Genomic DNA, 25,386 nt, shown 5'->3' with positions numbered 1-25,386 from the left:
GGACAAATGAAAAAAAAGAATTACTCTACTGGGGTCCACAACTACAGTCCTAAACCAAGTTACCAGCACAGATTTCCTGGCTGTATCCCCTTGCCCATGACCATTATCCCTTACACCATGTACTCAGTCTCATGCGGCAGTGAGAGACTGCACTGCTGCTATACAGTCACCATCCTCCTCCATCACCAACACAGCTGCACCCAACCCTATTTTCCCACCCTGTTTATCACCCACACTACCTGGTAACTAGGCTAAACTGCTTACAAGCTTATTGCCTGCCTACAAAGTATATTCTGGCAGAGATACCACAGATAAGCACCTACCAAAATAATGCTATACATCTTAAGAAAAAGGCAATCACATACCTGTATCTTCATCTCCCAGTGCAAGGGTACAGGTCCTTTCAAATGGACATTTGTAAAATCCCTAACTTGGGTGAGCAGCCAACGGTTGTGTCTCCCCTATCAGATGCCTTTATCGTGGCCCAGGGAAGCACAGCTGCCCAGCTGCAAAGGCTGTCTATTCCTCCTGGGAACAGCCCCACACAAAGGCAAAGGCACAGATGCTGCCCCTCAAGGATGAAACTTACAAAACAGGATCAGGTGCTGAAACTCTAAGGTGTAATAGACAACATCCTGGCCTTGCTGAGACAAAATCAGATGTGCCAGTTCATTAACTTCTCTGCTGCAAAAGGTTTTGTTAGGACAAGGCTGAGATTTCACCCCATTTTTCTCCTGTGCCAGCTCTGTTGTTTCAGCCTTGTTCAAAATGCACCTGACATGGAACTGGATAGAAAGACTGAATGCTCTTAAAGGTTCCTCTGCCACTCTTAGTTTTAATGGTTTGTTGGCTCCCTTTCCTAAGGAGAGTTTTCTGGTGCTTTTCTGTTGAGTTTTTCCTCTCTTATTACCAGCAAAATACTTGAAAACATATTGGTAAAGTCACCCAGTTGTGCCTCATGGCTTTCAGCAAGGAGGAACAATTAGAGAACAAAGTATTTATATCAGCAGGCAGTGCACAAATGTACGGATACTTTGCATTTGCCCTGGCAAAGCCTCCTAAACTGGCCAGAATGTTAAAAAAAATAAACAAAATTCCTGCAGCTACTGCACAGTTGAGTTGAACCAGCTTATTAGAGTTACCTGAATTCTAGTATTCTTTTTCCTCATCCCACAGTCAGCATGCACTGTTCCTCACTAATCAGCATAAGAGGGCTGACTGGGATTTTTATCTTCCACACAATGCCACAAAGATTACACACATATTCCAGAGCAAACCAACATTCCTACCACAGCGAAAGAAACCAAGTACAGCATTACCCTTCTAAGTGGTCATTCATTTAACAGATTGTGTGGTTGTTCTGTAAAGCTTAATTGATCCTAAACTTCATTAGGTTCTTAGAACTCAGCAATACAGTTAGTAACACAGTTAGCAACACCATTTGTTCCCATATTTCTTGATTTTTGTACTTTTTGGATGAAATTCAATCTATTTTTCAGCTTTTACAAAAGAAATAGGCTGTCACAGACAACTTTCACAGAGTAAATCATAATGCCCATGTAAGACTAGCATGCAGAGACTTTCAGAGCTACTAGAAATTACTTGAGTTGCTACCAGTGGAAAACATAGCTCTGAAGCAATCATTTAAATCATGTAGAAGAAACACTTAAAGCATCAGGTTACTTTTGAACATCTCAAACTTAATTTCTAGCCTTCACGTTTCCCCGTCTTTAAAAGCAGAATAATAGTACAGTTTACATAGTTCAGAAAGTGACTCTTCTTGTAAAATGCTTTCTTATAAAAAGTACTTAGTAATTCAACAAAAGGACATTTTAGAAGTAGTGAGGCAGCTCATTTAGAAACAACAATTCCACAGAGTGATAGATCAGTTTAGGAAACAAGTCTCAGCCTCTGAAAATCAATAAGCCTTTCTATAACAGCAGCAATATAAAGCAGCTTTATAAAGTAAAATCACTTACAATTACCAGCTTTGTAAGAATAGTCCACTGATTTCTTCAAGTGACGTTCCAGTCTTCAGGTCATACTTTTCACTCTAAAGCCAAAGAATATGAGACTGACATCACCACAGAAACTTCTCACCTTCCCTCACTGAGGTGAAGAACCAGACCTTCCTTCTCTCATTGATACCACCACACCACATCCAAATACCATTACCGTGCTGGTTGCCCCACTGATGCACACCATCTCCTCTTCCTGCACCTCCCAGATACCATGTAATCTTCCTATGAAAAGTTTCTGACCTATGCACTTTCAGAATAGGTCACCCACATGGGGGAACCTCTCTGCAGAACTGCTCTCAGGAAGGTGTTCATCTTGACTTGTGAACAAGGAATGAACCAGGGATTTCCATCAATAAACCCTTGGCTGTTACAGCTTGAGGGAAGAGCTCAGGTTCCCAAGCTATGATTTAACTTTCTGATTTCACCCGAGAGTAAAGGACACATCATCCCTTGCCACTCTTACAAAGGCAGTTTGTTCAGAGCAAAAGTTCTGTGAGTTACTATGACATTATTTCCTTACATTTACCTTGTTATTCCTATGTTCTTGCTGCAATGCAGGATCCCAATATTTGTGCTCCATCCCCTGTGTGAGGAAAGGAAATATTTATTATTTCCTTAACCTTGACAACAGATGACTCCAGCTGCAGCAAGGCGCTGGGAGGGCTGGGGGGCAGGGGAGGAGGGGGGAGGGGGGGGGGGGGGGATGCCCTCAGCCGCAAGCACCTCAGCACCAACTGGTGCACAGACAGACTGGGGGGTTTCCACTCCTTTCAGAGAGGTTTGAAACAAAGGGGGAAGGGGGAGAAATTTACAAGAAAAGGCAGAAACCAAGCAGTCAGTACTTGGGCATCACCTTGTTGATTTTAACTACGCTTGGCTGGCCGCATATTGTGAATACCGATTACAAGCAATAAAATGTTTTTTTCCTATAAATTACTGCACTACCATAAGTTATAAAGCACAATAGGCGGGCCACCACTGAAAAGATTTACGGGGGGGGGGGGGCGGGGCAGGAGTTAGGTTGGTTGGTCACCAAAGTCATCCCAGAGGAGCTGCGGGCACGCCGGGCTACCTGGGCGCAGGGGCGAACCCCGCTGTCCCACAAGCCAAATAACCAAAGCGGTGGTTTGACCTTGGCACTTACCAAGCCAAACGCCGGCGTTACTGCGGCTGTTTCCCCCCGCACTTCGGGGGACACGTTTACAGGTTTCTCAGAGGTGACTGTCGTAGCCCTCTCGGGCGCTGCCACCCTGAGAGGGACCCCAGAGCGGGGGCCGGGAGACCGTCCGCCCGCTGCCCGCAGGTGCCTCGTCTCAGAGAGGCGGCGACAGCCCTCAGCGCCTTCCCGCCGCCGGCGCGCGCCCACCGCGCGGACACACGCCCCCCCTCCACGCCCCCGGCCGGGGGCGGCGCATGCGCGAGGCGGCGTGCGGCGGGGCAGAGCGGCGCGGGCAGCGATGGCCGGCGGGGAGCAGCGCGGCGCGCCCGGCGGCCCCGAGCGGGTGGCGCTGAAGAAGGAGATCGGGCTGGTCAGCGCCTGTGCCATCATCATCGGTAAGGGCCGCCGCCCGGTGCCCCCGCGGGACAGCGCGTCTCGCCGCTGCTCGCCCACGGGCAGCGCTGCCAGCCCGTCCCGCTCGGCTGAGCCCCGCGCTGAGGCGGGGGCTCGGGGCCCGCCGGCCGGCGAGGAGCGGCGGTGTGGCGAGGCACGGCACCCGCGGGCAGGTGTACCGGGGCGCCAGCCCATCGTCCGGTACCGCTACCGGGAGATGTGGCACGGGACGACGCGTCCCGGCTGGCGGGGCGCGGGGGGCGGTGGTCGGGACGTGCCTGTGGGGCACGGTCCTGCTTGGGGGGGGCAACAAAACACGGGTAAAGCCCCCCCGCGCAGCCGCTGGGCTGAACGCAGCATCGGGAGATTTGCTAAAGCGGTCCCCTGATGGCCTTTCGCGCTGTTCGGGCTCGTGCCCTTTTATTGCTAAGGCTAAACCAAAAGTTGATTCTTTTAGCTGAGATTGGCTTGCAGCTTGGCAGCTTGGGCTTGCAGAAAGCCACCGAACGGCCCGGGGCGGCGGGAGCTGGCAGCAGGGCACCGGCAGCAGGGCAGCAGGGCACCGGCAGCAAGGCAACACAGCAGCACGGCAGCACGGATGCTGGCAGCAGGGCACCGGCAGCAGGGCACCACGGCAGCGCGGGAACCGGTAGCAGGGCACCGGCAGCACACGCACCAGCAGCATGGCACCAGCAGCAGGGCACTGTCCCGCTTCCCGCACCTGCCGGGAGCTGGCAGAGCTGCTGCCGGTCGGTGCCTTTTCCAACAGACCCTCTGGTTTGCGTTTCTGAGCTGCCAGCCAGCGGGGCTGAGCCTGCTTATCCCGTAACAGTCAAAACTGAGAAATGAGGGCAAGGCTGTGCTCAGCACCTTCCCGCAGCGGGCTCTGGCCCAGTGTGGTGTTCAGTCTACGGGAGCTGGGGCAAGTCCAGGGAGGGAGATGTGTCGTAGCCAAATACAAGCAGCCTGTACAAACTCAGTGAGTCTCAGAACCCTGGGGGGAGGCCCAGCCCCCACCTTCCCCACCGTAGAGGCTCGCAGTGACAGCTGGGGCCAGGCCTGGGGCACGGGGAGGTGGCAGTGGGCACGGTGGGCACGGCAGGAGCAGCGGCAGCAGCATGCTGTGTGGTAGCAGAGTTGGCGGGGATAGCCCGTTGCATCTGCGTGAGTGATGTCCCCATGCTTGAGGAAGCAGACTTTACCGCATACTTCCTATAGGTTATCATACTATCCTACTACAATCTTACGCTGTTAGCCCTGTATTCCTTTATGCCCCATTTAAGTGGATAGGATCTTGCAAAAAAACCCCACAAAACCAAAAACACAAGAGAGAAATTTCAGTGCCATTGAACAGGATCTCTTGCATCGTGAGCAAGGCTGTTATACAAAAGGAAGATATTTCATTCCGTTCCCATACTGAAATACTAAATGTAAGGGGCAGCTATAACTGCAGTTGAATCCTTTTGGCGTATTTAAGGGGGAAAATCTGGTTCGTGGATCTCGGTGGAGCACAGATGACCTTGCATGAGAGTGGGGTACTTGTGAGTATTTGGCAAGATACTGTGCTGTAAGGCACCTCCAGGGTTAGGTATCACCTGAGTTGCTGCTGGCCATAGGGAAAATTTATGGCATCTATGTCATTTGCTAGTGCTGATATTAGATAATTGGGTAATTGTATCTCAAGACTGCTACTCTGCTCTCCCAGATCCCTTCTCAGTCAACCTTTCATCAACCTGACTCATTTGCAACATGTTGCAAGCACAATACCTGTATAATAATGCTTACACAAAATCTTGTGAAACAGCCTCTCATCTACCAAAGACATTTGAGTAGGGAAAAATATTGATATTTATGATTAAGTCTAGTACTGTCAAGAGATTTAAGTATTAGAGGTGGTTATCTGCATTGCCAAATAAAGCCTAAAATTTCTGCTGCAAATTCCCCTGTATTTTGATAAAAGAAGTTGGAAAAACAACCCTAGGATCCTATTTTGGGGTCTGATTTGTGTGTAGGTGTGTGAAATTACATTATATATCACAGAGTCCCCAGTGACAAAGAGATAGTAAGAGTATAGTATAGCTTTGTACATGTCACTACATAAAACTTGACAGCCTAGAATCAGAGGACACTGTAAATTGCATTACACCAGATTGGCTTGCAAACCATTACTGGAGTTAAATAAGAGGAATCTCTTCTAGCAAAAAAACTAAACTGCTTGATCTGAATTCGTATTAGACAACCAATTAGCTCACAATTTTTCTATATGATAAAATTTAACACTGGGAAGACTTTCCAAATTCTTGGATGTCGGGGAAAAATGGGTGCAGCCAGTGTCATAGCCTTTTGAACTGATGACAGACCAGGACTTTCATGTTAGCCATCGTAACAGTTTTCCTATTTCTGAGTGGGGAAGGGAAACACTTTTCTCTTCAAGGGTTTAGACATCAAACTCTGATGCATCCCATGGCAAAGTCATATTGCTTGAGAACACCAAGAAAAAAGAAAATGCCTTTGAAAAAAACCTTTCTTGCGCTGCATGGAGCTAAAAAAAGATTATGCACTTTTCTTTAAATGTTTTTGTAGGTTATCTTTATTCAAATAGCGTATAAAAGTGCTGCAGGTACAGAAAATGCAAGAGGATATTTTTTGCATTATCAAATAGAAGTTTGATGCAGTGATACACCAAATGCTCTGTTTTAGCTGACCTGCTCTACAATAATCAGCTGCAGGATGGATATAGACAATTATAATCTTACAGTAATTAGTAACAGAAAGAGGATGTTTCCTACTCGACAGAGTATTTGGAAAATACTGTAAATATGAGCCTATAAATATGTGATTAATAAGCTCACGGTTGCCTTCTATACACTAATTCTGCTTGGTTAAAATAAAGCATTTTATGATTTGCAACTGGGGGGATGGAATCAGGTTGTTTTCTGAGTGCTCCTTAGCACAATGAAATGAGGTGAAAGAGAAGGCTTGGAGGTGGGGCACCATTATCCGGTATATTTGACAAGTATTCCAGTAATGTCAGGGTCTCTCAGTATTTCATAGTCCCTGAAATTTCACAGTTGCATCTGAGGAAATAAAAATGACCTCTAGATGCAGATATACGACTTCATCCAGCTTGAACTTTACAGGCTTCTGGCTGTTAGAGCTAAGGAGGTGCTCAGCCTGCCCGGTGAACGCAAGGTGCTCACTAGTTTGGGGCGCAGTGACTGGTACAGGAGGAGGAGGCAGCCCTCATCCTGCCAGCCGCCCTGCAGCTCCCGTAGCCTGTGCTAATTCCCTGTAAAGCAAGTGTTCCTTTCCCATCTTCTTTCCATGTTCTGAATTACAGGACTATTTTCTTACTAATTTTACAACCGAGATACTTGTCAACATAATAAATTGCTATGCCATCTTAATATGATCACAAAACTCATCCTTTCAAATTTTTATCCTCTCTTGGTAGAGGCTTGAAAGGCTTTGCCCTAAGAAATAGCAGTTCATCAAATAAAAAACAGCAGAAAAAATAGCAGAACAAAGTACATCAAATTAGCAATCTAATATACCTGTCCAATATCCACCCCATAGGACAGTTTCCTGATTTCTCCCGGCAACCTAGCTTTCACAACACTTAAGCCTATCCCTCATTACTTCATTATTTAACTTTTTTAAATTTGCGTACAAACAAGCCTAGTCAGAGAAGAAAGCCGTTTCCAAAGGTTGTTTCATGAAGAGGCAGAAGACACCTCTTTGGAGTATCCTAATGTAAATACAAAAAAACATTTTGATGCTAAAAAGGGACTGCTACTTAATGACTGTGAAACTGAAGACAGTGTTCAGTAGCAGTAATAAATCTTCCTGGCAATTCATCTCTGCCACAGAATTTTGGGAAGTGCCAGAGACTTGCTGTAGGAGTACCCAAACCACTCTGTCTCAAATGTGGTTATGTACAGCAAAAACAAATCTCTCACGGGCTCCAGCTATCAATAATCTTCTAATGTACTCAATACACTGCAAATTAAGCTTGCCAATACTCAGATGAAGTGATACAGCTTAAAAAGTAGCAACATATGTGCTTTATTATCTAGTAGGTAATAACTTACAGATACAATATGATTGCTTTAAACCTGATTAAGAATTTATTTTGCAGACACCAAAATCTATGCTGTATTTAATTCGACAGTTATTTTATGCACTTTCTACATAGCTGGCTTTGTATCTCATTTGTGGAGCTACACATATAATTAAGATTATTGCACGTGTATCTTTTCTATGAGCAAAGGCATATGAGCCATATAGAGAAGAAACTCTTATTCAGTGCCTTCAATGAGAGTTGTACCTGTGTAGATGAAAAACTGAGTAAGAAGCTCCATGACTTGGCTCTGTGTAGTTTCTACCACATTCCAGTGTTCTTTAGAAAAGTACAAGAATTCGAAACAGCAGCCTGATTAACGTCTGGTGCCAGCCTGGTTCTTTTGATCTGAGGAACAAAATTCACCATTCTTACATTAGAAGTATACATTTACCTGTATACATAAAATGCATGTATAAGACATTTGGCAAGAGATGTTTAACTGTTTAATACAGCTCAAGTAGCTTTATATAAAAGAAACAGTTAAACACCTCTTAAAATATTTGTTTATGTGGCTTGTAAAACTGCATGAAAGTAGCCATAGAGTCTTACTCACATCGTGGTAAAATCTGTTGTATACACTGAATGATTTTACGTCAGGCTATGTAATACCCATTACAAGACCTACAAATTGAGCCACAATGAAATATGTCAGCTAAAAGTAAATACAACTTATCTTATTTAGCACAGGTGGTCAAATTATCTGCATCAGCTGACTTGGCATTGCTTAAAAAATGCTTGGAGTGCTTATTCTACTCACAGACAAGCTGGGTCTGAGAAACCTTATAAATTGGTTCCCAGTTCAAGTCCAGTGATAATACCAAAACTCTGTTCAGCAGACCAACGAGCAGTATGTTCAGTTATTGCTATTTCTGAAAGTAGCTTTCTGGAATTTATCTTCTCCATATCGCCCAGAAAACAGCACATACTTGCTTTCTTCCATAGCTGATGTCAGTCAGACACCTTATGGATGGTCTCAGCGGAATGCGTAGAAGCTGAAAAGCCCCATTACATTGGACACACTTCCTTATGTCAGGGTTTTCACGGTATGTAGTGCAAATTGCTGTCTACATCATGATAAACCATCAAGGGAATAACCAAATAAGTTTCCTTGGTTGTCATTATATCTGCCTGGCATTGTACTTATTTACTAAAAATTGCATATGCATCTACAGGGAAGTTCTCATTTCCATAAATATCATTTCCAGGGCAGCGCTCTGAGATAGCACTGAGTTCAGAAGTATAATCGCACTGGAGGTGATTTTTCCTCCTTGCCATTAACAGAAAACTATTTACCAGCCTTCCTGCATGTCCGTTTGCTCTCTCCTTGCTGTTATGCTTCTTGCCATTCTAACACGCCCTAAATCCCACAGACAGTCTTTAAAGACAGAAACCTATTACAGGATTCTGCAAGCTGCTAGTATAACACTGGGGAAGGAAAACAGATGGAACTGAGAATAGTGTTCGTACTCATATTTTCCATAACATACAAGAACTTAAGTGGAAATAGCTAGGTAGAAATAGCTAGGTATTAATGCCAGCTGCTTGATGAATCCTGTCTGATTTCATATGACACTGTTGCTTAAGGAGACTGGTTATTGGTCATGGAATCACCTGGCACCGATCAGATCCATCTCTTTGTCAAGTAATGTATCAAATCATTAGGAGATCATGTCTAGTCAGGCCCAATGGACTTCACTTGTGTAGTACCCAAGTTACAAGACTGCAGCAGAAAGATATATGAGGAAGATGGAAAGAAAACACCCGCATCTCTAGGTGATTTCTTCTGATTTCTGTGATCCTGGCCAGGGTCACAGAAAACAGTGGTGTTGCAGCAAGAATCTTCTCCCTCTCTGAATCTGTGTGAGAGCATTTCACTGTTATAGCTAGCTGAAGTTTCAGGACACACTTTTGTTCACTGACTTGTGAGAGTAATACAGATTACTTCAGCAGCTCGCTCTCTCTCTCTCAAAAAAAAAAAAAAGTGTTTCTAAAAAGAGTCTTCCCTATCTCTGTTACCCTCCTTGTTAACTAATATTTTGAGCATTCAGTTCCATATGGCACTTGCTGTCATAACACACAAAAGTATTTACACATGCATGATCGGGGTTTTTTCAGGGCAATAGTTCAGGATCTAGCTCTGGACTGTAGAGAAATGTAATTCAACATTTTGTCTTCTTATAAATGCAAATGATGGTTAAATAAAGGCAGCAGTCAACTTTTGTTCAAGATAAATGGCACATCTTCCTTACTAGTGGGAAACCACAAAGACACCTTTGAGGCACTTTTGGAGGTTTTTTTTCCCCATAGGGTCTAGAGGCTTAGGCTCAGATTCAAAACTACTGAAAGTTACATGTCCAGGTTCCATATGTACATTAAAAACTGATAGGTGTCCATAATTTGGCATGATACCTAGTATGAAAAAGAGGCACATAACTACTGAGGAAGATCAGACCCTACATTTTGAAGGGAAGAAACCTAGGGATGCCCATCCAAAATGCATCGTGCAAGTTACATATATGGTGTGATATGTTTTAGGGGTGATGCCATGTTCTCATGTTCCTCAAGGCTGTTCCAACATACAATTGTCTATCAGAATTGTTTGGGGTAGCCTTTCATCTGAGTTTAGGCAGCTGAAAATAACACTTGCAAGTAAAAACCATGGCAAAGTTCAAATTAAGCTTGGTAAAAATCCAGGGAGTTCCTGCAGCTTCTCTGGGCTAGCAGCTTACCTCTGAGGCTGAATTTACGGAGGGCAGCAAAAAGGAACTCTAATTAGAAATTCCTGGCAGGAAAAAAAAAAAAAAAAAAAAAAAAGGCCTTAATGTCATATTTTTCTTAATTGAGTCTTTCTGGACATAGAAAATGGTTTTGTTTGTCCACAGATGTGCCTTTCTGCTGCAGTCTGTATCCAGGCGAATTCAGCATGTGAAGTCCCTCATGTACAAGAACAAAAGCCAAAACAGCAGCAAAAAAAACAAAGTAAAAAATGTCAACATGAACAAATTGTTCCCATATGATCTTCAGAAACAGTAATAGGGCATAAAGAAGATCTTTGCAAAAAACCTCAATTTGTACTTTATAAAGTCAGTGATACTTAGCAAAACTATCAACATCTGTAACATAATTCTGTTTCCAGGTTATTAACTACCAGGTATTTGTTGACCAGTGGTTTTGGTTTGGGTGGGTTTTGCTAATTGGTGGGGGTTCTTTTCCTTCTTACCTTCTGCAAAAGTAGAAAATTCTGATTGGGATGCAATGACTGATCAGAAGGCTGAAGTGATGGGCTTTCTGCAATGCATGCCAGTAGTTTAGATACCCTGCAACAGAAACTCTTCTTCCTTGATAGATGAAAAAACAAAGGTAGCATCCTTTGGTAGTGTCTTACTCCTCATCTGGCAGTACAGTGCCTGCTTTCAGCAGTGCCATAAATCTCCACTCGCGTTCCCTTTTCCTGTGCCTTGCAGCTCATTTCCTTCTAGCATAATGTAGCCTTTTCTGTTGAGAAAGTCTGTTCTGCTTTGGCAGGCTCACAACAAGCAGAAATGGTTTGGTAGAGATTTAGCTTTTTTGTGTTGAGAGCTTTTTGTGTGCCAAACTTTTCCTTTCAAGACCCCGTTTTTTGTTGGGCTGTGGGGGGGAGTTTCTAATAGCTGCCACACTTTTTTTGTCATCTTGGTTGCAGCATGATGAAATGAGAAGGCATTTGTCAGTACCGAAGTGCCCCAAATATAAAACATCCTAACAGTATTGTTTTTTCTGCTGGTCCTGAAAAACCCAGAAGTCTCCCAATGAGTTCTTTAGCAGATGTTCCACAGCGAAGAGCAGGGAGCCAGCAATCCAGCATGGACCGAGCATCTCAGCATCCTAATTCCTTTTTAAATGCCTGTATCCTTCCCTGTATTGTGAGGAAGCATAGGAAATATGCAAGCCCTGTTCTCCTGGAGGGGAAAGCCATATATAATGGTAAATACATTTCTTCACATGCCAGCCTCCACAAAATCTCCTTATGCAGTATTAGTTTATTCTCCTGATGTATTCTTCTGGCACTGGCCTCTACAAGTCAGGGCTAAAAAGCAAGATTTAGAGGAGTGGTTTCCTACAAATTTCTCCCATCTTCAGGAACTTGTAGATAGTTTTTCTGATTTCAGGGTAATGAATGGCCCAGTCTATTGGGGTTGAGCCAATTAAATTCTTGCTTCTGGACATGGTTCATCATCTCTTTCAGACAAGAGAGACAAATTCCACTGGATCTCAGAGAAAGAAAGGTGGAGGGGAATATATTGGTGATGTTTAAGCTTGAGGAATTTCTGTATCATTGAGTAATGGAATAACCCCCACAGCTGAATTGCTCCGATTCATTTACCACTTTCTTTAGCACAGTACCAAAACTTACAGAAAAATAAAATCTTTCTGTATCTGAAAATTAAGTTGAAATTTTTATCGGTTCCTTGAATACTGTTATAATCACACTTCGAACATGGGCTTCAGGATCAATAGTGTAAAACATAGCATTAAAAATCAGTGCAACTTCAGAGAGGTTACTTCTAACACCAAGAAACAGGTCAGTGATCTGGATGAGTAGCAGTTTTTCTGTGAATAAAACAATAGCTCTTTCATCAGCTACATGAAGCCACATAATCTAGATCTGGCCAAACATCTTAATTTAATATACGGCAGAAATTATGTTTGAACAATATAAAGACCTTATGTGGAGTCACAAAAGCCTGGAAAAATCAAATTAAGGAAGAATCTCATTCTACGGAATACACTGGGCCAGAGAACTAAAATCCACAATATTATTTGATCTATGACAATGAATGTCACAAGGCTGCCCATCACAAAACCTCTACTTCACCTGTGACACTGGACAACTCATGTTAATTATGATATAATTACTGGACAACAATCACTGACAATCATCACTGGACAACAAGACTTGTTAATTATGTTACATTAACTCTGGGTCAGATAATCACACAGAGGCGAGCAGTCAGGCTAGAAAGAGTTGCTCTCTGAGTATAGAGTTGCATTCAGACAGTGGAGGACAGAAGTTGAGCTCTGATTACTGCAACGCCTTCTCTAGAACTCAAACAGTTTTGCGAAAAGGTCATTGCACTTGAATACATGTGCATGATGTAATAAGCTATAGGTCTGACAAGAAAAAGCATCGTTAGTTGGCTAGTCTGTTGTAGTTCCTAAGTGTCTTCCATCTTTTTGCTGTTACTTTGTGCAACCACCATGAGACAAGGAGAAAAAAAACTATTAGTGTGTGTCACATACAATGGGTTTTTAACAGCCTCATATTGTGCTGTGAGATCGCTTCTGCTCAGGTCCCACGAGGAAGGCTGATGAATCCAGAAGAGTGAGTGTGCCTTGCCTCCCTGCCAACCCATGTGTTGGAAAGGATCAATATGTGCTTCTCCGTAAACCTGAAGATAATGACTGCCAAGGAATATGAGGACTTACAGCTTTAAGCTATGTGCTTTTATATCATAAAAATTCATCCCTTTGTAGAAAACACCCAAGGGATCAGTTTTTCTTAGGGAGTTGCAAGGAATGGACCGAGAAGAATGAAAATGAGGGGTTGAGTTCCTTCCCTGGATTATTTCAAAATTCTTCAGCAGCTCTCCTGAGAGCTTGATAGAACAGGGTTTGCTTGCTTGTTTTTAGGGAAGTAATCTCAGACTATATTTCATTTCCATTTCCCCATGACTTTTTTTTTTTTTCTCTGCCTAGATTTTGTCCTGGTTTGATAGCAGGCTTATTTCTTTGCTAATTTCAAGCCTTGTTTTATCATTCATTTAAAACAATGCAGACAGTTCTGATGTCCATGAAAGGGAGATGAAACCATATCAGAAATGGCAGTTTAGGACTCCATAAACACAAACGTTTCACCATTTCTGAGGCTCTTAAATATGGTCTGAAAACCTGAAAAGACATACACTTTGGAAACACAAATAATCAGCTCTTGTTGTGTCTTTAAAATAGTAATAGCATTAGTTAGTACAAGAGAGCAGAAAGTATCCAAGCGTGTTAAGCTTCCAAACACTGTACTTAGACTCAAGTAAATTAAAAAATAGCTGAATCAATATTTTAAAGAATAAGGGGGGAAAGTATTTGATTCTGGGTGGTGTCCTCACATGCCTAGCCTTCGGCTTGGAAGGGATTTCTATTTGTATGATAGAATTAAAATATTTGTAATTAAAAAAAAGCTGACGAACTGCTTTTCTGTACTACTGCTAGTAGATCTTGTTGCAATAAAGCCATTTCTTACGGTAAACTCTGCCAGAGACCAGTAGGACACAACGTCTACATGTTTCTTGGTCGTGGACACAGCCAGTTCCCTAGCAACGCATTAAGATTTAAGCAGACTATTACAAAAGCTACCCAAATCCTGTACATTTTACAAGTGTGTGCAGAAGGAATAGCTTCCCTTCGTGCACTGAGGCTCCAATGGAAGATTAAAGACACTTTTCTTAACAGGTCCCTAGTCCCCCCACTCCCTGCTGAGGTCAAGGAGAGTAGAGGACTTCATTGCCTCATAGGATCAGGGCCTAAATTAAATCAAATCAGCTAGGTACAAAGCACATTAATCCTTTATTACCCACATACCTGAGCGAGGCTGGCAGTCATACTGCAGTGAAGTTGGGTCAGAACGGACCATACTATGTTCAGGTTGCACCTCACAGCAGAGAGCAATGGTGACAAGTGTTAATTTGTTCCCATTAATTAAAGTTATAGGGCCAGTCTCATGCACTCCTTTTACCACAAATCTAACAATGAAAACATTTGTTGACCAAACATGGTCAGGATACAGGAGCTGCTCCAGCAACCCAGCTGCCCTTTGCAGCAGGTAGGGATTGTCCTCTCACTTTTAGAGATGGGGAAAGTGGCACACAAGGGCCAAAAGGAGCAAATTCACTTCCAGCCACCAACTCGCAGAACTTCCCTGAAGTCTCTGAATGAATACACCATCTATTGAAATCCCTACATTTCCCTTTGTGGCCTTCTGAAATGGTCTGAGGACTTCTTGGCTGAGATTTAGCTACTCAAAAGCACCAGAACTAAAAAAACCAAAACCAATTACAAAATTTCTGGAAAGGGGCAATTCTAGAGGACCTACTTCAAGCAGAGGTCTATCTCTTTAGGAAACTAGGAAGGAAGAAACACAAGACAAATCAAACATCTCCAATCTGTGCCAGAACTATAACAGCACATTTTAACCAGGGTCCTACACATTGTGATGGCAGGGTTGTTAAGGTCTCTATTAATCTGTATTTTGCAGGATTAGCTAATTTAATGCCATGTTTCTGCATACTCAAAACATTCTGTAAATAAGTTTTTCCATCCAGAGGGAAGGAGTGACTTTTTTTGACTAAGTTTTTCTACAGGTGGTCAACTGCTTAGACAGACCCGATATATCAAGACGTCAGTGAGTAACATGAAGTATACTAATTCTGAAGATACTTAATTTCAAGACCTAGTTGTGGTATTTGGTAATACAGGACTCATATGCACAAAAGAAAACTACACCGTAATACTGCTAACTCTTGAGATCGTGTAACAACAGGTCTGGCATTTTCCTTAAATTCCCAGCTCATAGTTATTTAAGAGCTTCAAGAAAAGCTGCCATTTGTTTTGGAAATCAAGAAGTTTCTAGTTCTTGTTGGTAAAATTATCAAAATGTATTATTTAAAAATAAATAAAATATTTCAAAGTCAAGATATAAGTCAGCACTGGTATTCTAACTGGAACACAACACAGAATTTTAAGAAGCATATACTAAGCTCATAGGTATTTGTAAATCTCATTTAAACTCAGGCTGAGCTAGTTACCAAAGTGCACTTAAAATTAAGTGCAAGCTTTAAATAAAATATTGTTATGTAATAGTTGTGCACAGCCCAGGAAGCATAAATACCTTTTTTTTTTTTTTTTTTTTTGCTTTAAAATTCCACTTGTTCATTGACCATAGTGAAACATAAGCCTATCTTTGTATTCTTCGCTAAAACAAGACAGAAAGCGATTTGGAGATGTAATGATACCATACTGATAGAGTAAAATTAACTACACCAGAATTTGCTAACAGAGATTTACAACCAAAAGAACGTAAGCTTGAGAGCTGGAATGATTTCTGATCAAGGAGGTATGAAACCTGCAAGAACAACAAACTTTACTGAAGAGCTCATGTCTTGTTTACATCTGCATCCAAACTAAGGTTTGTGTAAGATCCCAGGCAACTCTTTATCAGTCTTTCTTCCAATCATGTAACCCGAGCTGTAACACAGCAGTTAGTGTATTTGGTTAGCTTGTTACTGCTATTTTCATATTGCTTTGTTTTAAATATTTATTGCCTGGAATTTCAATTCAGGAAGGCACTGTGTTTAACCCCTTTACTGTTCAGAACAATATTGAAGACAGAGCTTTACCTTAAAAGTTTAACATACTTAAATTCCCATTATACCCCTTCAGGTTATAATGTCACAGGTTTGCAGAATCTACAGAAGCATGGTCCAAAAATCCACCAACTGACCTAAGTTTGAGCACATTTTTGCAGGACCCATCTTTGTGGGGTCAGAGCAGAAGGCATAAACTCCAATAATCTGAGAGAAGATCAGAGGCAAGAGCAGGAATTAATGCTCCTTAATTAAGAAATTAATTTCACCTTATTTACAGTCAAGCAGATCAGTTCAAGCTGTGTCTTTTCTCCAGACCTGCTCACTCCTGTAATGCTGCCCCATGAGTCTTTGTCCCTGTGTCCCTTTGCTGTTGCACAGCCCTGGGGCAAACATGGCACACACATGGGTTCTTGGTAGTCACAGCTGAGGGTTGAAAGGTCACCAACGCATCCAAACGAAGCTTTTAGTTTGCAAGGAGGAACATTTTTCCCAGCAAAAAACTGCAGAGTGATGCTGTGCAAGGTAAGCAGGGAGGTGCTGCAGTGGCTGCGGAACAGGGTGGGGGTCAGAGAGGTGATGCCAGCTTCCAGGCTGGGTTCTTCTGCTAGAGCCTAGACTCAGCTAACAAAAAAGATCTTTCTGTGCACCTGTAGTAGCGTACTGCATAACTTCTGGAATTGCATACTGCTATTTTATTTCATCTTTCTAATTAGGCAAGTGGTGATACTACCATGAGGACTGACAGCTTTCAGGAACGGACAGGAAGAGGCTTTCCCACTGGGCAAGTTGCTGCTAAATTTTCCAGACTCTTCAAGTAATGTTTGCTGTGCTCAGTCACAGGAAGCAAGAATAGAGCTAGGGGGAGAAAAAAAAAGAAAATAAAAAAAAAAAACACCACAGCATTTTCCACAAAACAAATTATGCTTCAAAGATGGTGCGAGGGTCCCTGCCATTGGCATGAGTACAGCTGAAGAGCCTGGGCTGGCAAAAAGCTGCGTCTGTTGTCCTGTCCTTGTCTGACCCACAGCACTCCCCAACACAGCTGAACTCCTTGGCTGTTGCTAAAGCTCAGTTGGTGAGCTTGACAGCAGCATTTTGTAATTGCTTTCCTTCTTGATAAATAATGAAAATCATTGTAGGTGCAGAGGGCACCATGAGAGCCATCCCAGAGGCACAGCTGTCACCTGTGGGATTTCTCAGCCAAGGGACAAACACTAAATCAGCTGCGTGGGCTGGCATCTGCCTCTTAAATCACTACAGGGGAAACCTTGCTCTGCTATCAGTTGCTTTCCTTAAAATCAGGATTTGTCTGGTCGTAATCAGTCATGCAGTGTCTTAGAGAAGACCCTCACCTCCTCCTGCGTGCATGCAGAGCAGGGCATTAGGAACTGCCAATTTCTCCATCAGGGGATTTAATGACACATTTCTGCTGTTCAGAGGTAAAATTCCAAGTCAGGATATTACGGTCCAGAGAGCACAAAAAACAGATGCTGGACAGATAACAAGGGCTAATACAGCATAAAGTTGCACTATTTATAGAGAGCAATGTGCAGTGCTGCACTAACCAGGGCAGCCTAGGCATTTTAGGAGCATTAGAGGGGTCTCCTCCACGTCCCTCTGGCAGCAGCAAGGTAGGCTGGGATTTCAGTTTCTCTTTGAAAACTAGTGGAAAGGTTGAAGCCTTCTCTACCACCCCAGGAGTGCTGTGCTTCGAGGGTCACAGCAGCCCCTTTATATGCCAAAGGGCCACAGCCAAGGGGGTGGTTGGAGCCCCTGTTCCACACAGCCTCCTGCACCACTGCCACTGGTGATGCAGTGGGAACCACCAGAAAGGACTGCTTCACACCTCTCTGTTGGGACCCTTTCATCTTCACCTGACAGCACTGCCCTGCCGTAAACCCTGCTCGAGGTCCCTGATGTCAGGGAAGGCAGGAAAAGGAAGGTGCAATGTGAAGCTCAGCAAAGGTGGCTGGTAGCAATCCCTGCCCGAACACAGCCCTACTGCCGCACTGGCTGCTTTCAGTGTGGCATTGTGCTGGAGCTCGCTCAGTGTTACTCCTTGGAGAATATTCCAAGGAAAATGCCATCTAGGCCCTAGGAGAAGAAGGCTTTTCCGAATATTTCTGCCTTATAGTTGCAGCGTATAGTAAAAGGCACGGAAGGCTGAGGTTTGCACTCCATGCTAATGAAATGCAGCCCACATATCCCAACACTGGCAAGAGAAGAGGAGAACAAGTCAGAAGTTAAGGAAGTAGAGAAATCAGACCAAGTACAAGAGTCAGAACAGAGGAGCAGGAAATAAAGCAGCGGACTGTGTGCCTGAAAAGAGCAGACAGAGCCTGCAGCCGGTGAAAGGATTAGCAGAATAAAAGGAGCTCTCAATTTAGAACAACAACAAAAATCCTATCATACAGGCTTTAACTTCTCCTTTGATATAAACACATTGCAGCAGCATTACGCAAATAAAACAGAATAAAACCACGCACCAGCAGACGTCCGTCTTCTCCTTTATTATTTACATGTTCCTAAAAGGCCTGATCCCCAGCATCTCCTGGACTTTTATCGACCTTAGTGCCAGTCTGGCCTCTGCAGACATCATCTAAATGTTTGGCCTCTAGCGTGGAGAGGCATTCCACAGGTGAGGACCAGCAATGACGGGTGGGGACAGCCATGTCTCCTTCCAGGTGCCCAGCTGGGCTCTGCAATTCCGAACGCGCAGATTTGTCAATTAATCTGTCGTACCCAGTGTATGCCCACGTGTGTGCTCAGGAGAGCGTGATGCTTGCAAGCCACAGAATGGGATCAGAGTTCCCAGTGCTGGTTTTGGTTAAGGAAGCATTTGCATTTGACTCTAAGCACTATGGTGATAATATCCCACAGCCTAGAGGTCTTTACCATACCAGTGTGCTCTTCCTACAAGTACAGTCAGCACCTGCTATCTTAACCTCCTTTGAATGCTATTCAACCAGCGGGTTATTTTGTGATGATCATGTTAGCAAACCAGTGGCTTAAAAGTTTTCTTGATGAAATTTCTCTTGGTGAGCCTTCTGCTGGAGAAGAAAAGCAATTGACATATTATTACTAATTTTACAAAAAAGAAGGTAAAAGAGCATCCCCTTTCAGAAAGGCAGGAATTTTAAACGGGCACGTTCTCTGGTTTTAAGCTGTTGGGTGCCTTGGTGGAGGCTGGGCTCCCAATGGTCTGAGCATGTTCAGCCTTGTATTTGCCACAGCAGGCTTCAGCCGAACAGCAGGGTACTGCAGCCCCGTAAATGCACCGTGCAGGTTTTGCAGCGCTGCTTTCCGCTGCTGGTGGAAAGTGATTCCAAACCAACAGTTTACGCCTTAAGCCAGAGCTAAAAGTGCAGCTTACTACTTTTAAAGAGCTATTCAAATAGCTCCAGGTATATTAAAGGCCCGGGGAAGACTGAGGATAGCAGTTCTCACAAATTTGGTTTGATTGCTCTTCTCCAGATGGTGAATCTTTCATTAATTGCAGCCCAGCTGCAATTAAATTCATTTAATTGCAGCCCAGCTGTCTAGCACCCCTGAAAGCAGCCGTCACGTACAAGTAGTATCGGTTTGCTAGTTCCGCTCATCGGTGCCCTTTGCAGGGTAATCGGTCTTACACTTTCTTAAAACACCGAAGACAAGAAAGCAGAGGTGCTTGTCTGTCAGGGAAAGCTACACGCCATCGTCTTGCCAACAGGCGGATGCCGGTGGCACCGGGGAAAGCGGCAAAGCCCCCAGGGGCAGGGGGAGAGCAGACTGCGCCCCGCAGCTCCCGCTCAGCCACGGCCGAGGCGCGTTGGGTCCCCGGCGGGTCCCAGCGGGCGGCGCTGCTCGGCTCCGCCTGGCCCGGCCACTGAGCGGGGGCCGAGCCGCGCCGTGCCGTGCCCTGCCGTGCCCCGCAGGGGGCGCCACCCCGCGGGCCCGGCAGGGGCTGCCCGCCCCCGGCTCCTGCCGGTCCGTAACGCCGTTGGGTTTGTTTTCCTCGAGTGAGGCAGTTGCGCAGGCATTTGAGCCTGGCTTAGTAACTATTCCACCCGGGAAAAGGCAATACGATAAACGGCAAGCATCCTTCTGGGGATGCTGCGGCTCATTGTAATGTGTAGGTACTACATTTTACTATATAAATATTGAAATATAAATATAAAAATATTAAAATGACTGGCAAATCTCCATAGCACCGCATGCAATAGCAAAACCGAACCCTGGTACTAAAACTATCACACCCTCCGTGCTACCACAGCAGGTAGCATCGGTGAGGTTACACCTGAAATATTTCCTTTACTCAGTTTTCTGTTCTGCCCAAACCTTGTTAGAAAAACTTGGTTCTTCAAGTCCTCATGAACTACACCTGTGTTTTAGTGCTCAAAAGGCAAATATCTTCTTTATAAATCTATGACAAGTTACAGAAATTACTTTTGTCAGTATCTAAAGATTTTTAAAATCAGGCTACGTAAAAGCTGGGTGTAGCGTAATCAGATTATAAATTCTTAACCCAGCAAAATCCGCTTGGAATGCTGGAACTGCAGTTTATAATGACTGGTCATGTTCTTACTTGCTAGGAATTTTAACATAAATATTTGAACTGAAGTCAGATTTTAAGAATTTTGTTAAACACCAATCCCCATAGACATTAAATTATCACTGTTACTTTTATAGCCATTTCTCAGTTTTACTTTTGCAAGCTTATTAGCTGAAGAGCCATAATTCATTTTCCACTGGTACAGTACTTTCATTTTTTACTCACATATGAAGTTAAATGGCTATTATTTTAATGCCAAGCTCTATAGATTCTTTTATTCCTCATCCTTTCTTCATTAAAAGTTTTCTGAATGCTATTTAAAAGCAAAGAAATTCAAGGCCATTGCGTGAAATATCTAAAACACTGCCACACAGCCTAAATTCATGCTTGACTAGAACTTAAGAAAACTCACTTAGAGAGTTTGCTGGTTTTAATTCAGCAGAGTCCCTATAGTTTAGTAATTTTTTGGCCTGACTGCTTTGTCGATTCAGAACATCATTTTCTCTTTGTATTTGGGGGTGTGTGTGTGTGTGTGCACTTCTAATCTGTTGTATTAAATGCTACACTTCTGTTAATAAGCTGGAGAGGAGCCGGGCAAAGGCTGAGCAGCACTTTGTGCCCATCCATCCCATTAAGTGCACGGCATTGCTTTTGTGCAAGCAGCCGTCACGTTGCTGGCGCTGTGGGTGCATGGCTCAGGGCAGAGCCGGAGGTCAGCTAGGGCAGAAGGTGACAAGTTTATTTATTGTAAATAAATAGAGCCCTTGGGACTGCCTGTGCTGCCACAAGTTTTCTGGTTAGCACCAAAGCGATGAGCTATGCATGGGACTTCTTGGCTGGTTTTGTAGGTGTGTCATGCCCTGGGCTCACCAACAGGCAGTGGCAATCAAAATCAGTCACTAATTTCCTCAATTAGGAGTGCTTAACTCCTGAGAGCAAATTAGTAACTGACAATTAGCTGGACTGGAGGCCCCTCAGTTTAGCAGTTTTCTGCTAAATAAATATATAAATAAATATCCACAATGAGTTACATCATCGCCATTTAATGGTTGGACTTGATGGTCTCAAACATCTTTTCCAACCTATATGATTCAGATTATTGATGCAATCCACCTCATATTTAATTTAGATGTAAACAAATTGTAAAGCACGGTTCCTTTTGACTAAGCTTTTTTGTTGTTGTTAAACAGTAATCTCAAATCTTTCATTTTTGAGATTTTTGAGATATTTCACATTCAATTAAGATTTATTTATTTATTTATCAATTCCCAGGCAGTATGCAAAACTCCAGCATTTGTTTATAAGAGAGCTGTTTTGAGCAGTGACACGGACTGTCATCCTGTTGGCCTGAACAATGTCTACTGACATGTGGGAGTCCTGAGAGGATGGGCAGACTTTTGATTATTCTTCTGTTCACAGCTATCAGTGAAAACTGTCTGTTATCTGCTGTTGAGGATACAGTATACCAGTATAGCAAAAGAAAGCTGTAACAAACCAAGCTGGTATCCCCAACGCATCATTTAAAAAAAAAACCAAACAACAAAAAACAAAAACAAAACCACCAACAATCTCGTTTTCTACAGCTTCATAAAAAAGCGGCAAGTAATGGCTTACATTCCCCACATCGGCACTAAGAAAGGATGCTGGACTTGCCTTTCGTAGCTGAGATTCTCAGAGACATACTCAGACCATCTGTTACGACTGTAGCAGCGAACACCCAATATACAGTTAGGGATACAATCCTTGACGATACAGACTACTGCGTTTGACTTCTGTCTTACTGTTCCTACTCTGATTCAATAAACGTGGGACGCACCTCTGCAATGGTGCTGAAGGAAGCAGGACACCCAGGTAACACAGGCTTTCCCTCTGCCAGCGCTGCCTGCCTTCAAACACCTCATCTCCCCCCATCTTTACCTGCAACGTGTCACCCCGTGCTACGTGACCCGCTTTGAGCTTCGGAGTACCATCTTCTGAGGATAATAAACAGCACTTAATGAAAGCAAGAGCCTGGCAGGATTTTTGCTCACCAACAGTTCTTTAGGAATGTTGCCCGCTGTAATCCTTCACTGAACATCTAGTCACAAAGTGATTTACCTGACTGTGGTCAAAACAAAAACAAAAAAAAAGGTGCAGAATTTCTTTGTTGTTAATATTTCACTTTGTAAGGCTAAGAGCTGCTTAGACAAATTTCTAGTTCATATTACAGACCCATTCAGAATTTCAGACGTGCAACAGATCTTTAAAGAAATGCACAAGCAGTAAAAAGGCATGAGTGATATTTTTCTTTGCTAACCACACAGGAAATTGCTTAGTTTTATCAGAAATATGTTCTCTTAAATACAGTCAGTAAGGCCATTCCTGAAGAACTAAATACTTTCAGCAGGCGGCAAGATCCATTATTTTTACAGTCCGTGTGGATTTTGTGCTGCAGATAAATAAAAGATGCCCTAAGGATTTTGCACGCTAAGTGAATACGCAAATTATTACCAGGTCACTTTATTTTCTCACAAGCGCGGTGATATTTAGTGTTTTCCTTCAAAGTGCAATTCATAGGGTTTTGTAATGAGAATTCAGCTTTTGTTTAAAATACGAGCTTCAGCTCCCGTAGTTACATTGAAAAATGTCAAAACCTGACCCCAAACGCCCTCTCACAGTTCAAAAGCCAGAGGCGAACTGGAAACCCTGGATTTCTGGGCAAAGCCTCATGCCCTGACCAGCGGGTCGGTACCACGCTGCCCGAATGGTTTAGCTCTACACGAGGTGCTGACCTATGCACAAAACCGCACACCGTGTGTGAGCGACTGCTCTGGGAAACCCATCCCAGGGCCAGGTCTGAGCGCCAAAAACTACAAACACGAAAGATCCCAAACGTAATTAGATGAAGGACCGGAAATTGGAAAGGACGGGGGTTCTGGCATCCTCTTAGGCAAAACCCTGCTGTGGGACCCGCTGCCGCAGAGTCCGTGGGGATGGAGCGTGGCTGATAGGAGAGGCTGGGCTCGCTTCACACCCTGTTTGCTGCCGTGTTACAAGAGCTGTTGTGGGTTTGTCCAACCTCCAGCGGGTCGGTGGCACCGCAAGCGCGCTGGGTCACAGCCGCCCCGGCCGTTTGGGCTGTAAGCATTGGGAAACCAGGGCAGGCTCCCAGAGGACAGCGCAGCTCGTCTTGGATAAAACTCCCCAGCAGCAGGTTATAGCACTGCATGCAGAGTACAGCTGGGAAAAGATTTGTTCAGTGTTTAAAATTTTTTTTAAAAAACATGAATTCCTATATTACAGGATTTTTTTCTTTTATTACCTGCATCCTATTGTCTCACCATAGTCAGTTGCCGCAGTATGCACTTTCCCATATACAGCATGTTATTTTGTCATCTTTTATATCTAGGTGTTTGTTGCCTTTTTTCCCCCTTTCACAATAACTCTTGAAGTGGTATTACTCCATTACATTTAACAAAAGGCTGCCTCAGCTTTTGTTAAAAAATTATGTTCCTAACCCTCGTGAGTTATTTTAGAAAATTCTCAAAATCTAAGCCATGAAGCCTTAAAAAAAAATAATTACAAAACACAGAAGGCAGGTAAAATAGCCTGCAATATATAACTTCTAAGATCTCATTCAGTGTCGTTGTATTTAATTTTTTTTTTAATTTATTGAGAGTGATTTCTACATCCTAGAAAAACAGGGGTGGGTGAGGAGAAAAGAATTTGAAAAAAAAAAAAAAAAGAAAGAAATGGCTGTGTCTTTTCACCTCTCCGGTCAAGTAACACATCCAGCAGTGCTGTGCAGCTCAGCGGGAGCACCCGGGGTCTTAGGGAGTGTGGGAGCAGATCGCCCAAGGTCTTGCTGGCTCTGGCAGTCCTTGCCAGGGTCACCTTTTCACACCAACGAGCAGCTCTTGAACAATTTTATGAGCCAGTTTCTCCAAGTTAAGAACAAAAATGTTTTTCTCTAACATTAAGCGGGCATAGCTATGAAGTCTACCTTTCCCCTTGCCCCATCGCAGACCATTGTTATTGTGAATAAGCAAATAAATAAATAAATTCACAGAATTCGTCAAATTCTAGTCTCTCAAATATGTCTTTCACAAACTCTCAACTGACTGGAGTGGAAAGAGAATTTTGTTCCAGAGGTAAGTATTTTTGCAGGTTATCTTTCCAAGGCTCATTGGTGTGCTGAGAAACATTTTTTTTTTTTTTTTTTTTTTTAATTACTGGCATAAACATTTTAATATGCCAAGGGAGCAGGCTTGGGCCAGCAGACAGACAAACTCAGGCTCATCATCCCACTCTCCCCTGCTTGGACCACTTCACTTGCCTTGTTTCCTGTGTCTCCACCTCTCTCTGTCCTCCACTTTTGTGGCTGGCATAAGGCATCGAGCATTTGTGGTGGGCTTGGGGTGCACGGCACCACAACACAAGTGTGTATCTGCCTTACCCAAGCCACTGTGCCGTGCGACTGCATCAGTACTTCCTTAGGCTTGATCTGGAGGAAGCTTCAAATTTAGCATTTTTAGATGAGGTGCCTTTTACTGTGATCACTTAGTACTGGTTTGTTGTTTACAGCTTCCAGTAACTGGCTCATACCTGCCAGGCAGGGGTAAGGCTGCAATATTACCAACAGGAATACATATATATATATATATATATATATATATATATATTTCTAGACAGCCTATTCTGTATTATAGTCCTAAGAGATGTCTGTGGCATGTACATACAAAATGCAAACATTAGTCTCCTTTTGGTTCAAAGGGGTAATTTTG

At 43.4% G+C, this 25,386-nt stretch overlaps 1 protein-coding gene across 2 annotated transcripts in view; it reads left to right on the top strand.

Annotated features, from left to right (window-relative positions):
* Positions 1-3,448: 3,448 nt before the first annotated feature.
* SLC7A10 (solute carrier family 7 member 10) overlaps positions 3,449-25,386 on the top strand; it is a 42,311-nt gene continuing 20,373 nt past the window's right edge. For both annotated transcript variants that reach the window (XM_055726993.1, XM_055726992.1), the window contains exon 1: positions 3,449-3,575. In XM_055726993.1, coding sequence (XP_055582968.1) covers positions 3,479-3,575 — 97 coding nt within the window. In that variant the 5' untranslated portion in view covers positions 3,449-3,478. The remainder of the gene's footprint in view (positions 3,576-25,386) is intronic.

This window comes from Falco cherrug, chromosome 14, assembly GCF_023634085.1.
Source record: "Falco cherrug isolate bFalChe1 chromosome 14, bFalChe1.pri, whole genome shotgun sequence".
NCBI lineage: Eukaryota > Metazoa > Chordata > Aves > Falconiformes > Falconidae > Falco > Falco cherrug.
The sequence above is the reverse complement of the archived record's forward strand: the minus strand, read 5'-3'. Positions and strand labels throughout refer to the sequence as shown.